Below are 15,784 nucleotides of genomic sequence, written 5' to 3'. Positions count from 1 at the left end.
TTATTATTGAAATATAAACATATGTGGTCTCATGCAAGGCATAATACACACTAAGTATGTGAATAAGAAAAGACATTTAAGTTTGAATGAAGTAACACGAGTACCTTATAATCTTGATCTGGCAGCATGTTGAGTAAGAAAGTCACCATCTTCTGTGGAAACTCATATTTTATTGTCCAAAATAATAATTCTTCTAGAAAACATTTATGCTTCAAAACGTCCATGATAGATTGATCTGCATAAAAGGTTGGAGGAGGGGATGTGTAATGTAATAATTATTCAAACTAGAAATAACGATAGAGCAGTTGTACTGTCATATAAAATTTAGTAACAAAAATTTAAGAACATCTTAGTGTGCTCTGTAAATAACTTTCTTTCAAAAACACGAGGAAAATGAACACGGCCAACACTGCACGATGTCAGAGCCTGTAACAAAAAGGACCTCCCAGAGAAGTCAATGGAAGTTTTCAGTACAACTATACCACAGAATGCAGCCTTCATTGATTGCACTGAATCGTATCACCTCACTGTAATAGCTCCACTGATTATAATGAATCACAGCAATTTGCATAATATTTACACAGACACTTAATAGAGGGAAACTGTTAATGTAGACTACTAGTTAGCTGAAGCTAATACAGCAAAACAACAAAACACAATTTATGATTAAGGGATGAGTTCTATCACCTAACACTTATGTTCTGTTCACAAAGCTCTGAACAAGCTAAATAAAAGCAATAATGTATCAGTTATCTTGTTTTTAAAGCAAGATTTGTACTGATTGACCAACAACCAAGTTTTTGTTTGCTTGGTTGTTTTGTTTGGTTTTTGGTTTTTTTCATATAAAAATTACCATAATCAGGTAATCAAGCACTGGGTCATGATGGTATCAGAAGAGACAGTCACATCTTTCCCCATTCAACCCCTGGCCATTCCCTCTGTCCCCTCACTCACACTGACAGTAGATCCCCATGGAATACCTATGTAGGAATCAAGTCATCTTTCCATTCTGTCATCTGCATTTTCAAACATCATGACTGCAAAGCTGCACAAACTGATCTCTGCTATAATAAACTGTCCACGAAGCTATGGCTTGACAGAGCATAAATCACATTAACCCCATTTCGAAAAATTACTAAAATATAAAGACTCTCTACTATCATTCTTAAAGAGATTGATTATTTGTAACAATTTATGTCACTCCTGTAACATATAAGGACTAAAGAAAATAATAATAACGCTCCTTTACACCTAAAAATCAACTGGACCTGCAGATACAACCCCACACGCAAAATCCCATATTCCAATGGGACTGTATGAAGTGCTCCCATCAGCACAGATACAAAAACATTTAAGCTGAACGTTTTCTGGCCTTGAAGACTTGCCCCCTCACAGCGTTAGGGACTGCACTGGATAGCTCTGTGCCTATCCTAAGCAGGATAGCCATTTGTGCTTTTCCTAAGCAGCAATTACCTCCATTTTCCATTACCAAAGGTCAGACCTCCCCGGCCAAGCGACCGATCAGCCCAAAACATCTCAGGAATTGCAGATGATCATGAGAAATAATCAATCATTTAAATGTTAGGGATCTCCTGAAGACTTTAGCAAGCCACACAAAGACAACAACATGTTTTATTCAATACATTCTACAAGCGTTGAAATAAAAAGTTACCTTCTGAGAGTCACGAAAGATATTTTAATATTAAAATATTTTGCAAAGCATTACGCATCACCTACTGCAGCAAACATATGGTGATCATTTACGTTCTCTTCCTTGTCTCTTGTTAAGAAATTGCGTATGTGATTTTACTGCTCACGAAAGCTTGGCAGCCATGCAGACTGAAGTCCCCTCTCCACAGAACAGACAGCACAGGTTCAGGTACATGCCAAATGCCCCTGAGTGACAACACTGGGCATGAAGACAAGTGACACAACACCTTATCTGCCACTGACGTGCAGCTTTCTCTTAACATGTATCACAACTGAAGACTGCATATCAAATACTTTATACAGCAGTTTCAGGCAGGGATGGAAGAATATATATCCACTTATACCTGCTACAGAATTTAAGTAGGCAGAATGCTCTTACCCAACTTGGAAAATTTGTCAAGAACACTGGGACTAATGTTCCCACTCTTGTGAAAATCACCATATGATTTTAAATTTCTTTCAACAAATAAATAAAAAAATACATAGTGCCTGTGGGTTTAAAATTGTCTTAAACATCAGGTATTTCAGTTGGATGCAGGATGTAGGTTTTAAAAACAGAGTAAAAATAAAAATTCTCTCAATACTCAGTCCCATACCTGTATCAATGAACCGCAGCATAAAACCTCTATTTTCTTTAAAGAAACCTTTTATTCTTTCCTAGTGCCACAAAAGACCCTATGGACTGTTGTAAACACCTCTCTGGAATATGAGTCTTAGCATCCCGAGATATCTGCACTATGTAAATAACCCTCTATGAAGAATACCACTGAAGATCAGGGATGGGAGAGGGAGTCTGCTTGTACGGAAAAGGTAAATCTGTTTTTATTCAATACTCAGTTTTCTAAAATTTTCTTTTCATACTCTTATTTTATACCCTATTGGACATAAAATATGAATACTGAAAACTTCAGAAAACTATTTAATATTTAATAAAAACAGATACTTACCTTTCCCCCATTGGCAGACTCCCTCCTCTGGGGCTGATATTAGGAGCTATCAACATCATGGGCACAGTCCATGTTGGGATGCCTCAGAGGGGGAAGACTACAATCCTGGGGGGAAATGAAATGTTGAATTCAAGTACCGCTTTTCCTGAAATGCCGCTGCTGACACTGGTTTTCAGGCCCGGCAGCTTCTCAAACTGAGCTTCCTCCCTGCCTGTTTCCCATAGTCAGTACTTACACATCAGAAACCCAGCATTTTTTCTTGCATTACTTGACTCTAACTTATCTTTTAGCCAAGTTAACAGCATCTAAAATTCACGTAAGAGAGCTTTTCTTGGATGTCTGTTTCCTGCATTTCTTCAAAACTACCAAATTGTCCATATTAATATTCTCTGCCACAATCTTTCACATACCATTTCTAAGATCACTTCTTAACGCCACCATTGCCAATACATTGTTCTCTGCTTTTCCAGCTTCCCAATCTTTTTCCTTCAATCTGAAACCACTAGAAACAATCCGTCTTACTTTTCCCATACTCCTCACAACACCTGCATACCCTTTACTGACTTCACAAACCCTTGCATTTCAAATTCAAGTTCCAAACCTTCACTCCAAAGCTTTTCCAGAAATTTTATTCCAACTTTCACCACAGTTTTTCACCCGAATGTTCTTTTCCCAGGGCTTGCAATTTCTTGGTGCTTTCTATGTCAGCCTCCTCATACTCATAGTTAAAAAAACAACAAAAAAAGGTGTTCTTTATTTAATAATAGGAGTTTAAATATTTTTATTTAAACACTTTAGCACAAAAAACCATCAAGAACAAGCACAGGATAGGGCTATCTTGTCTCCAGACTAGGGTCGTTCTTGAATTAAAACTTGCACTGATCTCAATGTGAGTGCTGCTCATTTGGACTAGAAATTGCATAGAGGAATAATTTCAATCAAGGAATATAATAGAGCGATTTCAAAGGAGACTTCATTCAAGTACCTTTTCTTAAACATTACTAGAACAGTACAGATAGACCAACCAGAACCAGAGATAATCATTCTTGCCTGTCTGAGAACAAAATCATACTGTAGAGTGGCATAATGGAAAAAAAAGATTGTTAAGAACAAATACATCAAAAACTTCTTTGCCAAGCTGTATTGCAACCTTGCCAGCCACACAGTGAAAATGGAATGAAATTTTAGAAGTCAACTTATGACATGAAGGTGACAAAATGACTGGTCAGAGTCCCAGACAGTGGTACTCACTCAAGGGAAATCAAAGTTGCCAATTACCACAATTTCACTTGCTATTCTTTTTTAGACCTTGCTACGTTTAATACGTAGTGCTGCCACGTGCAGCACTACAGTGCTTGGGAAGTCAATGAATATCTCTAAATAATTTTTAAGATAGACATAAAGCACATAAGATAAACTGAGATCAGTACTTTATAAATACCTTTGGTGGTGCTGCTTAGTTTCACCCTCTTGCGCTTGCCCACACCTTGGCTACCATCCTGGTCCTCCTGGGTTAGGGGAAGAGTTTAAAAAAATCGATAATCGTATATTTAGAATTTTATTACTAAGAGACGGTATGCTCTCAAATTTCTGGTTTAACTATCAAGCTAAAACAGAAAAGCCCTGAATATACTGTCTTACCAGAAAAATACTTCTGCTGTTTACAGGAACCACGGACTCTCTGAAACTCATTAGAAAAAACACAATTTTTTAAATTGCCTTTCCCCCCCCTACAGCCAACATTATCATCTGCAAGTTCAGACATCTTCATCTATTTAATTAATTTTGTAATGTTACCCGCCTTGATTTCTGAAACCGATTGCTACAAAAACGTTTAACACTACAAAAATGTTTAACACTACAAAATTTTTAACTGTTGCCCATCCAAGGTTTCACCATACTCATCTGTAGGGTTTGGGTTTTTTTGTTTCCTAAAAAAACATCAGCCAATGTATTGGCTATTAAATTTTACAACTCAGACAAGTAGCTAGACATTTTCTAATCAATGTAAAGTTCTGATCCAAGAATAAAGTATTTTTGATGCCTTTAAGAGGCCAATTCTAATTGCTGAATTCTAATTGCTTGTTCCCTACAGAATAATGGAAACACGTCACACAGGCATTTGTCATTTCAAGCTTTCACGGCACTCTGCAAACAAAACAGCAAAAGTTCCAAAATGCAATGCAAGTTACAAACATCATCACCACCGCTTTACAAAATCTAACACTGGGTATTAAGAAAGAATGTGACATTATGGGACTATATTAAATGCTGCATGGATCTTTACTAACAATGGTAGTCCCTAATGAAACAGTGGAAATAAAGAAAGATTCCTTCTGGATCTAATAAAATGAGTGATCATTAATGCCGATATCTACTCTTAAAAGTAAGTAATCAATATCCTTCTCCTCTAAGAAAATGTTATATTTTACTTCCAAACTTCACTGGAATGATAAAGAGTCTGGTACTCAAGAAATTACTACCCCTCCTTGGGGACAAAGATTATTAATATTTTTTATCTAAGGACTGGCCAAAAGCATCATGCCAATGAAAGGTCTGAATTTTCCTATCCTTTCAGTTCCTCCACCTGAAAATTCATTTTAAGATGGACACATATTTGAATTCTGGGGTGTCCTCTGGTCTCTGTGAACACACGCTACTTTTGTACCTCAGTCAGGAGCCAGTCAGTTCCTAGGTGTTGCCACTGCCCACTCCCCCACCAGAGGGGCCAAGTACTCTAAAGCAAAAATCAGACCTGCTGAGATATTACTTACTACGAGCTGCAGGACTCTGCAATTTAAGTCTTTTGCCCTGAAGAAAAAGAATCTAAATTCCTGTAGCTAGACAGTTGATAGCTGGAGGTCTCAAGACCTCTTCAGCAGTCTCGGTTAATCCAGCGAGTTGTTAGAGGGGCCTTAACCAGAAAATAATGCATTTGGGTATACAAATTGCGATTAATGTGTTGGATTCTAGCCTCCAACACCACTTCTCTGGCAAACAACATGCATTTCCCCTTCTATAGTTGGAGAAAAGAATTTAAATATAACAGTCTTCATTGCAACTTTTGAAGTTATTTCACTAAAAAGAAGAAAAATCGAATGATTTATGAGTAATGCTTTCTTGAGAAATCTTTTTTTGCCCTCAATAATGTTAGACAGTTGGTTTCCACTGCTTTAGTAAGGTGGGATTAAACCTTAATGTCAAGTGCAGGAGTTTTAACAGGCTTGAGATAGTGAGTGCGGGGTCACAGGGTGTCTGCCAAGCCCAGGGATAAAGAGTGAGAGAATGAGTAAGCAAACATAGAACACCTTATTTTTACCCGTTTGATAATGCTGTGTAAATATACCCAGATAACAGCAAAGATCTATGTAGATTTACTTTACATATTAGAATATTTAGCACTATGCCTAAGGTGTGCCGCATGTGTTGTAAATTCAGCTAATAAACTTTATGTAATATTAGCTACTATACATAGATTTTTGTACGATTACGTTAAGTGGCAATTGGAGTCAGTAACTATATAACTGAGTAATAAGGCATTCAGTGCTTAATAAACTACAAGGGCAGCCAAATAGAGATATCCAATACAAAAAGGTTTATTCGTCAGCGTGGTAAAAGCGTCCCATGGACTTGTTTTTATTTGATTCCTTGGAACATAAAAACCTCTTAAACAGGAGGTTTAGAGATGGCCTTTTTTTCCTCATTCTGCACAAGGAAAACACATGGAAGAAAAGCTAATAAAGGAAACTAATAGTGAGTTCTCTCCAAAATATCACAGGATGGAACCCAACACATTTGAGAAGCAAAGCACAAGTGAGCCTATACTGTTTTGGGGCTGGGGCAGGGCGGGGAGGGACAGACAAAACAAAACAACCCACAACACGTATCGCAGGATACATCCACCCTTCAGATTCATTTTTAGCTTAGAACCATCTACTATTGTAGAAATGAAACTCATTACTGAACTATGCAAAACTTTTCAAGCTATTTAGTTCCCTCAGAAGCACTGCTCTAATTTGTAGCCTATGTAAATTTTGTAATCTAGCCTTCCATCTGTGAAACAATCCTACCTTTAAGACTTACTTGGTGAGAAAGAACATTAACCTTTCTAGATTCATTTTAAATACCAGAGGAAGAAAATCCAGTTAAAAGTGTACTCTTCCCACGTCATTACTTAATTAGAACATAGTTTTATTCTGCTATAAGAAAGTATAAGGCATAAAAAAAGATATGAATGTCCTTTGTAAGTTACAGGGGAGGGCAGGATAGAGGAAAAGAAGTCATAAAACAAGATAACTTTTCCTCATTTCTCTAGGAAGCATTTCTCTAGTAACATCATTTTTATTATAAGCATTTCAGCCTTCCATGTGCACAGTGCTGTTTTGGCTTTTGGAGGAAAGGACTGGACTTTCTTTTCAGCAATTCATGCTGAAAATTCAAGCAGATCATGAATAAGAAAAAGACTATAAAATAAAAAAATTAACTTTCTCCAGAGATTCCACTAACTATAGGGTTTTTTTGGTTTAGAAAAAAATCAACAAAATTTTGGCATTATTTTTAATCGCATCCCACACTGTATCAACATGATTTTATTAAAGATATTAAAGGAAAATTCAGAAGTGAAAATATATACTATAAAACATTTCAATTTGGAGTGCTTATTTTTTTATCTGCATGTTACTTCTTCATTCTTTTTTAAAATTTTCTAAATACAGATTTCAAAACAGGTCTTGTGCCTTTTTGGTTTTTTTTTTTTTTTTTTTTTTTTACAACGTATCTTAATAATGTAGTTAAACATCTTAAAATTGATTCCAAGTACGGGAGTACATGCAGAATTTCAATTTAGAAAAATCACATCTGTGGTAATGTAACAAAATACCTACGTGTACATTTATAACCTGGAGATCAGAAAGAAAAATCTCTCTAGAAAACAGGTACCTTAACTAACAAGCTATAATGCTATTGCTGTAATTCCTCACTTTTTTTATTCATAAAATATCTTTTCCTTGAAAAAAATTATCTTTTCCTGAAAAAAAAAAAAAATTGTTTCTCCCTAAAATACGTCTCTGTCTCTACCTCCCTCTTGGACTTTTTTTCCGCAAAAGGAATGTCAGTGATCTGCAATCTCTCTTCAGACTCTTAACAACTTCAGTTTACTCCCCTCTCCTCATCACTTACAGGGGTCAAACAGAAAGAAGGATGCCGAGCCATTTTAAGTTTATTTGAAAATAATACTTGAAGTTACTAACATTAACTTGAATTACCTTCTTTCATGGGCCTTAAAAGTGATACTGTCAGCAGTCTTCTGTGGTTTGGGTTGGGTTTTTTTGTCTGTTTGTTTGTCAAGCGATGGTGAAAAAACAACAAGCAATACTTTGAAAAATGCCAAATTATAAATAGCACTGCTGAAAGTGTAACAGATGCTGTTGTGCTCGTGACAGAGACAAACGTGTCATACAACTGTTTTAGATATACATGAACAATTGTTTTTACTTGAACACTTGTTCACATAGAATTCGATGTAAACAGAAATCCTATGAAAAATTATACATTATTTAGAGTTTGTTAAAATACCTTACCAGAATGGCTGCTAAGGCTTACTAGCTGAAATTGAGTTTCAAATAGCATGGCAAAAAAATGAATTGATTTTTAACTTTCCTCATTAAATTCCACTTACTTATTATAGCTCAATCTGAAAGGAGATTCCCTCCTTTGTACTCCCACTCAATGTTTGGTAAGTAAGGTCAAGTCTACACATGGGAATTTATCTACAGAGAAATTCTCACTGCTGCTATCACCAGTTCAGCTGGATTCTCAAGTACCGAAAATTACTAACACCATTCACAGCATCACAAGCTTTAAGTTTGCTTTAATCAAGCCAAATTTACTTGATAGTGACTTTTGAACTACCTACACAAGTTTCTTCTACATTACATACACAAATAAATTGAAATAGTATTAGCAAAAATAAGGATTTTTCAAGAGGTCCTTAGTAAATCAAAGGTATGAGATCTATTCCTTTATATCTCCATTATTTCAATTATTAAAATGGGGAGAGTATGTGGTAGATAGAAGAGTTAAGGTTTGTGGGATTTGGCTGCAAGCATTCTCTCCATTTAATATTCTGTTGCAGTTCATTATAGTCTTCAAAAAACAGTCTCACCTCATCTGAAGAATCCCCTTGTCCTGATGCTGCCGTAGCACCTGCTAAACCTTTTGAAATAAAAAAATTCAGAGATTCCTTTCGTAAGTCTCATACTGAAAAGACAATATTTTACGATATTTAATGAGCCAGTATGAAATGAAACACTACATTAGCTTCCTTTAAAAGATACACAGCAGTGGACTGAGAAGCTGGAGGAAGATTTCCAAGCAATACAAAACCAGGGATTTGCAAGTTCCATTGCAGAACTTCAGCATACTGAGTTAACGGGGACATGTTCTTTCAGAAATTGCAAAAAACTCTGACAGCCTTCAGTGATTAAAAAAAAAAAAATCCACAGCACTTTTGTAAGAATAGGTGGCTTAACTTAGTTGCAGTGACAAAATTCCACTACGAGCAATTTCATCTTGCCTACTCAAATTCCACTAATGCTATGACTGGAAAATGATGCTTAGCATATTAGCAACAAAAAGTTAATATGTTTAGCATGTTGATAGAATTAAAATGAGTCCTGTGATTTGGTGGTGCACTAAATAAGAGGTAAGTCCTTAAGTTTCATTAACATTCATTGGTTTTTTTAAATAAACTAAAATAACAGTTTATATAAAAAACAGCAATAATCAAGTCTTCTCTTAAAATATTTTTCTACACAAACCTTGAACTGCTAATGTGCTAGTTCCAGCTCCTTGTTCCTGCATACCACATGCAATTTTATCCTCAGGAAATGCCAGTCCAGAGCCTTTCAAAGCAATGAGGTACTTTTCATGACTTTTCTTTGCACATGCATTCTCTCCAACACCTTGAATACATACATAAAACAGCATTAAAGTACAACAACGGCTACTTGCTTCACATACTTCATATTCTATAAAAGCAATCTAAAAAATGGTCCACAATGTTTTAATAAGCTGTACAATTATGAGATGTAGAAGCTAAAAAGTTTTTCCAGTTGATGAACTGAAATCCAAAAGACCTGAAACCTTCTCGGTTTTTCCCCTCCAACACAGTGTTTTCTTCTAAATTATGTACTTCATTTCTATTTTACCAGCACTGCCACCATTACAGCAAAAAAGGGATTTGTTTTGATATTTCAAAACAGTTGGCTTTGTACAGAAAGGACAGGGACCTACGATTTCCAATGGGAAAAAAATAAAGCAATAAAAAAACTGTAATGGTAATATGCCGTATATAAATTCCAATAGTTGGAATTTTTCTTTCAAAGTTCAAGTTTTGACAGCTGCAATTAACAGATACTATTCATAAAGATACCACCGTTTCAACTGTTGGATGAAGCAAAGTCACACTGCATGCTCGGTATATAAGTAACGTGTGTCCAGTGCTTAAGGAAAAGAAAACATGAAAAAGATGACAGCATCTTTTCAGCTGTGCACTTTTGCATTCAAAGTCATAAGGGCAGGTTTTGCTCTAAAATCCCTTTCTTTGCTTTCCCTACCCTGAAACTGTACCTACTCAGACACGTATATTCTCCATTCCAAGAGTCCAGAGAAGAATGCCTTACTTCCCATTCCCTCTCCACGTTTCTGTCTCAGGAAATCCATCGCATATAGGAAAAGAAAAGTCATTAAATTTCTCCCATTCAAATATTATTAAACGGGGGAGAAAAAGGAAGGAAACAGAATAAAGACAACTGTCCCTGAGGCAGCTTTCCTAAGGGTTTCTCCTTTCAAATAAAGATTTAGAGATTGCCTCTTCTTCAGCTAGCTGCTGCCTAAGCCACTTATGGCAACTTGAATCGACAGAAATTACTATTTGTTTCATACCTATGCAAAGGAGGTATGCAAAGGACTCAAAGAGACACTTTCTAATCACAAGAAAATAAGATGGAGTGAATTTATACTAGGTGGTTTGGGGTTAAAAGTGACTGTCCAACACTTTCAGATTCATTGTGATTTGGTGCAGGATGGAAGGAATAATTGGCAGAGTAGGGACGGTTGTTTTTAAGACACATAAAAAAAAAAGGCTTTGCACAGAAGTGCAGGACAGACAACGGCCTTTTGCTGTTCAGGTCTCCTCCAGTAACCTCTGAGAGAGCAGATACCAAAATAAGTTTGAGATATTCCACTTTGAGTAAGCTTGATATGCCTTATTTGGAAGTACTAAGCTACCGTGTTCACTTCACTTCACTTTAAAGAGAATGGATTTATTATGAAAACTCTTTTGAAATAATGTACCTTTATACAGTTATCTGGGACACAGAAGATAAGAGGTTCTCTCTTACAGGTCTTAATAACAAACGTTTCTAGTTGCTCCTCAAGCCCACCCCCCTACTATCAGCAACAATAAAATATCCTTAAAAACATGCATTTTTCTGAAGTGGTATTATACCACTTCAGTGATCAACTGAAGTGATAAACAAAACTTATGCCCTTATAAAACTTATAAGTATGAACTTATTGTTCATCATTTGAAAATTTAATTATTAAAAAGAACACAAACGTACCAGAGCTAAGATCTTTGTAGAACTGTTGGCTAGTCAAAACCTGGGTAAGAACTGATCGCATTGCTCCTCCCATTTTGGTCAAGTCTTCTAGAAAGGAAACATGAGGCTCCAAAACCTGGAGGATTTTATGAAGGTCTTTCTCTGATGGCAGATCGAGAGCTGAAAACCATATAACAAGAATTTTTGGTGTAAATGTAATGTAATTTGGCCAAGACCTTCACAAGGCAGAACAGCTATGACTACCACAAAGGAAATTTATTTACATATTCATAATGCTCTAAAATTCCCATGTACAAGCTTCAAATTAATCCTGATTTCAGTTTCTGGAAGAGCTCATCTCAATGACAGGTAACCCTTAAAACATATTTAAGAAGCTCTTCAGCAGAGAATAAAATCAAACTGCCTAGTCAGGAAGTAACTTTGTTAGGAAAAGATGCACAAAATTCTATGATATAAACTATAGATAGCATTCATGTACTGTGTCTTCAGAGACTGCAAAGCAAGAGATAGCAGCATGGTATGATATGCTAGATACATGCAAATTTAAAACATACCAGGCTCATTATACCCCTCTCGTAAGTGCTGAATAAGACTAAAGATGAACTGTGGAAGAACTAATTCTGACATCATCAACAAGTCTTTCGGGACACATGGAACGTTTGAATTTGACTTAATCCGGTGTCTTTTACAAAACCTATAAAACAGATGAGAAAAACGTTAAGCCAAGCACAGATCATCAGAGTTAACATATACTAAGAAAAGCATTACTTTTTCCATTTTTCAGAGAGTATATACTTTTACTTTCAAGGTAGTGCGGAAACGGTATTCTGAAATTCCAATTATTATGTTCAAACCCATTTTGTTTCCAAGTCCAACGAATTATGAAGTTGCCAAATTTTCTTTCCTTCTCAAAGTTCACATATCTAACATCCCAGTTTCTTCCCATACATGTTAGAAGCATCTTCCGCTGAACAATTAGAAGAACACGGAATTTTTCTTTATCAAGGCGTACCTGCCAATTCCTGAACAGCCTAATTGAAAATATCTAACTAAACCAGTTCCTCTCCTTTCCGTGAAGTTGTCAGAGACTGGCCTGATTCTTCAAGTTCTCATTCAAGTGACTTCTTTAACATCTTTTGACATTAATAAACACAACTTCCAAAAGCATAAACACTGATCCTGCAAACTCTTATTTCAGATGTACAGCAACTAAGATTTACTTATCAAAGGATGACAGAAACACCCTGCAAAAACTGTGGAAATTGTTTCAATTAAAAAGAAAAGAAAACATTTCTTCTTTGGAGAATTCCTGTATGGTAGTAGTTGAGGCTTGGCTAATGCACAATGACAGGAGGTTGAGCCAAACCCCATTAGAGCAGACAGAATCATTTCCCACTGATCTACCGTGAGCCTGAGTCAAGAGCCACTGAGTACTTTTCTGCTCCCAGTCTATTTTTAGAAAGGACATTTACCAACACCAAAGAGTTATCTACTCATGTCAAAAAAGAAGCTAACAAGGAATAAAGAGTCTAAAAACCCACCAAACAAGAGTAAACTACTGGAAAGATTCACTAGATTTTACCAGTAATTTTTCATCATAGAGACTCAGAAATAGATTCAGTTGTGTTTGAATATGAAAATTGTTTCCTAATTTTATTCATGTCTTCACTACATTTGCTATGCCTTATTTTCCAGAAGAAGCCTGCTACTTTCTACAACATAAGCCCTTCCTCTTTGAGGACCCTTAAAGTATCATCTTCAAGAGAAGGTGGAAATAAAAGAAGCCACAAAGCCAGTATCTGAACCTAGGGAAAAAAACAAGGAGAATACAAGTCCAGCGATGGCATCTTCACAAGACTGGCTAGCATCTTCATGAGACTAAAGACTCTTTTGCTCTTACACATTAGAGACACATTTTATTACAAGGTACACAAAGGACAGCACTAGCCAGATGATTTGCAGTTTATATATACAGCCTCTCCATCCCCAGTGATGACCAACAACTTTCTGTTAATTAATGCACAAACTGGTAGTTTTCACTTCTGCAAATGACATTCACAGAAGTTACGAAAACTGATTTGCTTTTTCACTTTTGTCATTCGCTTTTTCACTTCTGTCATTCGCTTGTGTCTCATCCACATACAAAAACCTGAACAGCCATAAATCACAAATCTGGCTTGATCTATGCTGCAATATGGTACCTCATTTATTATATTAAAGGTATTTGCTTTCCCTTTCACCACTACCCTTCTAAGAAGAGATCAAAAGTAAATAAAGACTTCAAAGACACAGGAGGAAAGGATTACTGCGCAGTGTGGTTTAAGATCTTCTACTGGTCCCCTCCGTATATTTTGCATTCAGCCAGAAGACATTTTCGCTGGTTATGATCACAAGCTAAGGGAGCCACAGTAACAACTCACACGTAAAGGAATTTTAAATCCCAGCTTCTGCTAAGCACAAGGCTTCCTTCCACAGAAAATAAAAAGCTCTGCTCCCCAAGAAGCCTATGCCAGCTTACCACTTGTGAATCAGCCTATGGATTACTTATCCCAAATTTAACATACCCTGTAGCTGAAGGTTATGAATCACGTATTCTCTTGAGATTCCCAAGAAAGCACTATTGGTTTACAATGTGTGTTATTATTACTATATTAATATAGGTTCTGGAAAATCAAGGAAGAACCCAAATTTGATTCAGTGTAAGGAAATGTTCTTTCACTGTCACATGCACAAATTCCAGATCCCACACCCTAAACCTTAAAGTAGGAATGACAATATCATTTTACAAGATGAGCCATATTCTATATTTATGATTCAAAGGCTCCGGTATTAAAGTACTGCCCAAAATCAATACACTGTTGTAGCTGTTCTTAACTAACAGCTAGAAACGTGCACATGGTAAGGATCTGAGAACATGTTCTTACAGATGTGACTTGCTGCTGGACAAGCTATTGGCCATACTGAATTTCAGGAGCAAGAATTAATCTACGCCACAATGATCCAGAAAGCCAATGCTCAGATTTTACTCTTTACAAATCAGGCTGAAGAAATCTTACTGAGACCAAGTTTATAATATTCACCCACAAGACTCTGTTTTATGCTCAATTACAGAGTCCTGCTACTGTATGGTATTTCCACCATCCTGAAATACCAATACTCTGTTCTACTCAAAGCTCTGTTGCCTTTACAGAGGGCTATACAATTCTTCTACAGACATTGACTTGGAAGATCTTCAGAGTCAAAGTGACAGCTGTTTTAACTAGAGAAGAGCCAAAACCCCAAGCTGTGCCAAGGAAGAAACAAGTTGAAACTCCCTATACATGCAGAGACACCTTCTCCAACGGGTTACGGAGTTACTGGACAAACAGCAGACAAAGCTATTCCATGATCAATTCCTTATACTTCTAAAAGAGCTTCCTTACCGCAGCATCAGTTAAAGAATTGCCTGTCTACATAAACGTACATTTCAAAATGCTTCTGAGACTATCAAAACAGGGATTTAACGGGCAACAAAAAGGAACATTTTCCAAATCTCTTCTGGTAACACCAAGCCTCAGAAATCTACCACCCGGAGCAGGCAGAAGTGTCTAACAGGGGTAGTGAAAGGTGGATATAATCTAGATAAAAAATACATTTTTTTCTGAAAAAGCTCAAAAATAAAAATACCTACAGAGAGTAAGTCTGACCAGATAACTGACAGATCGCCTTGATCTGAACTTAACTACATGATTTCAATATTGCAGAATACTTTTTCCAACAAGCCTGTAGCTCCTATTTTATCTTCAGTACTTTCTATTTCTTGTGCTATACAATCTTCCTTGTAAATATTTTTATGATTATACTACAATGAGCTTTAAGAATAGGAGTCATTGAGTGAGCATGCCAATTCACTAGCCAGAGATATTCAAGCCCTATTTCACTGAAGGTCTAACATAAAAGTACTAAAATACAGGTCTATGGGAAGACAAAAATCATCACCCTTTTTTCCTTATTCTTTCCTCTAATTCAAAAGCAGATTCTGGTTTTTTGTTTTCTATGTAGTTTCCTACCTTTGAAACTGCTTTTTCACAAAAAGAAAAGGCTAATTTTAGCAAAAGAAGAAAATAACACAGCAACTTGCAATTAAATAAAAACAGAGCTTTAACAAGCAATCCTGTCCACATGACTTCAAATATAATTCCTGAAATTTCTTATGTTGCATTGGTATCTTATTTGTAAGATGTAGAAGAACATTGTTGATGTCTACATGAGTAAGGAATCCATGTATTGTTAACATAAGCAGCATTAACATCTTCTAAGCAGCCTTCACTTTAGACTTTCCAGATTCAATCCATTCTCTCCTACTATTTCCATTTTTAATAATCCTATGGTGAATTTCCAAAGTGTATTTTAGAAGTGGCTTCAGGTAAAATAGTTCCTTTCCTTTAGGCTACAGCTTCACAACTGCTTAAATTGAACTAGGTCAGCCCTGCCACAATTCTGTCTTCCGCCCTCTTATTTGTT

General features: G+C 36.2%; 1 protein-coding gene across 6 annotated transcripts in view; it reads right to left on the bottom strand.

The window, feature by feature from the left end:
* The window catches only part of UBR3 (ubiquitin protein ligase E3 component n-recognin 3), a 114,151-nt gene that overhangs the window by 87,956 nt on the left and 10,411 nt on the right, over positions 1-15,784 (bottom strand). For 5 of the 6 annotated variants that reach the window (XM_063340279.1, XM_063340280.1, XM_063340281.1 and 2 more), the window contains exons 2-7: positions 11,836-11,975; positions 11,282-11,440; positions 9,476-9,619; positions 8,821-8,870; positions 4,099-4,165; positions 105-235 (exon numbers count right to left, since the gene is read on the bottom strand). In XM_063340279.1, coding sequence (XP_063196349.1) covers positions 105-235; positions 4,099-4,165; positions 8,821-8,870; positions 9,476-9,619; positions 11,282-11,440; positions 11,836-11,975 — 691 coding nt within the window. Of the gene's footprint in view, positions 1-104; positions 236-2,657; positions 2,846-4,098; positions 4,166-8,820; positions 8,871-9,475; positions 9,620-11,281; positions 11,441-11,835; positions 11,976-15,784 lie in introns of those variants that run through there. The other variant, XM_063340284.1, reaches the window with a different exon arrangement.

The sequence above is a fragment of the Chroicocephalus ridibundus genome, chromosome 7 (assembly GCF_963924245.1).
Source record: "Chroicocephalus ridibundus chromosome 7, bChrRid1.1, whole genome shotgun sequence".
NCBI classification, from domain to species: domain Eukaryota; kingdom Metazoa; phylum Chordata; class Aves; order Charadriiformes; family Laridae; genus Chroicocephalus; species Chroicocephalus ridibundus.
This window is presented reverse-complemented; position numbering and strand designations above follow the sequence as displayed.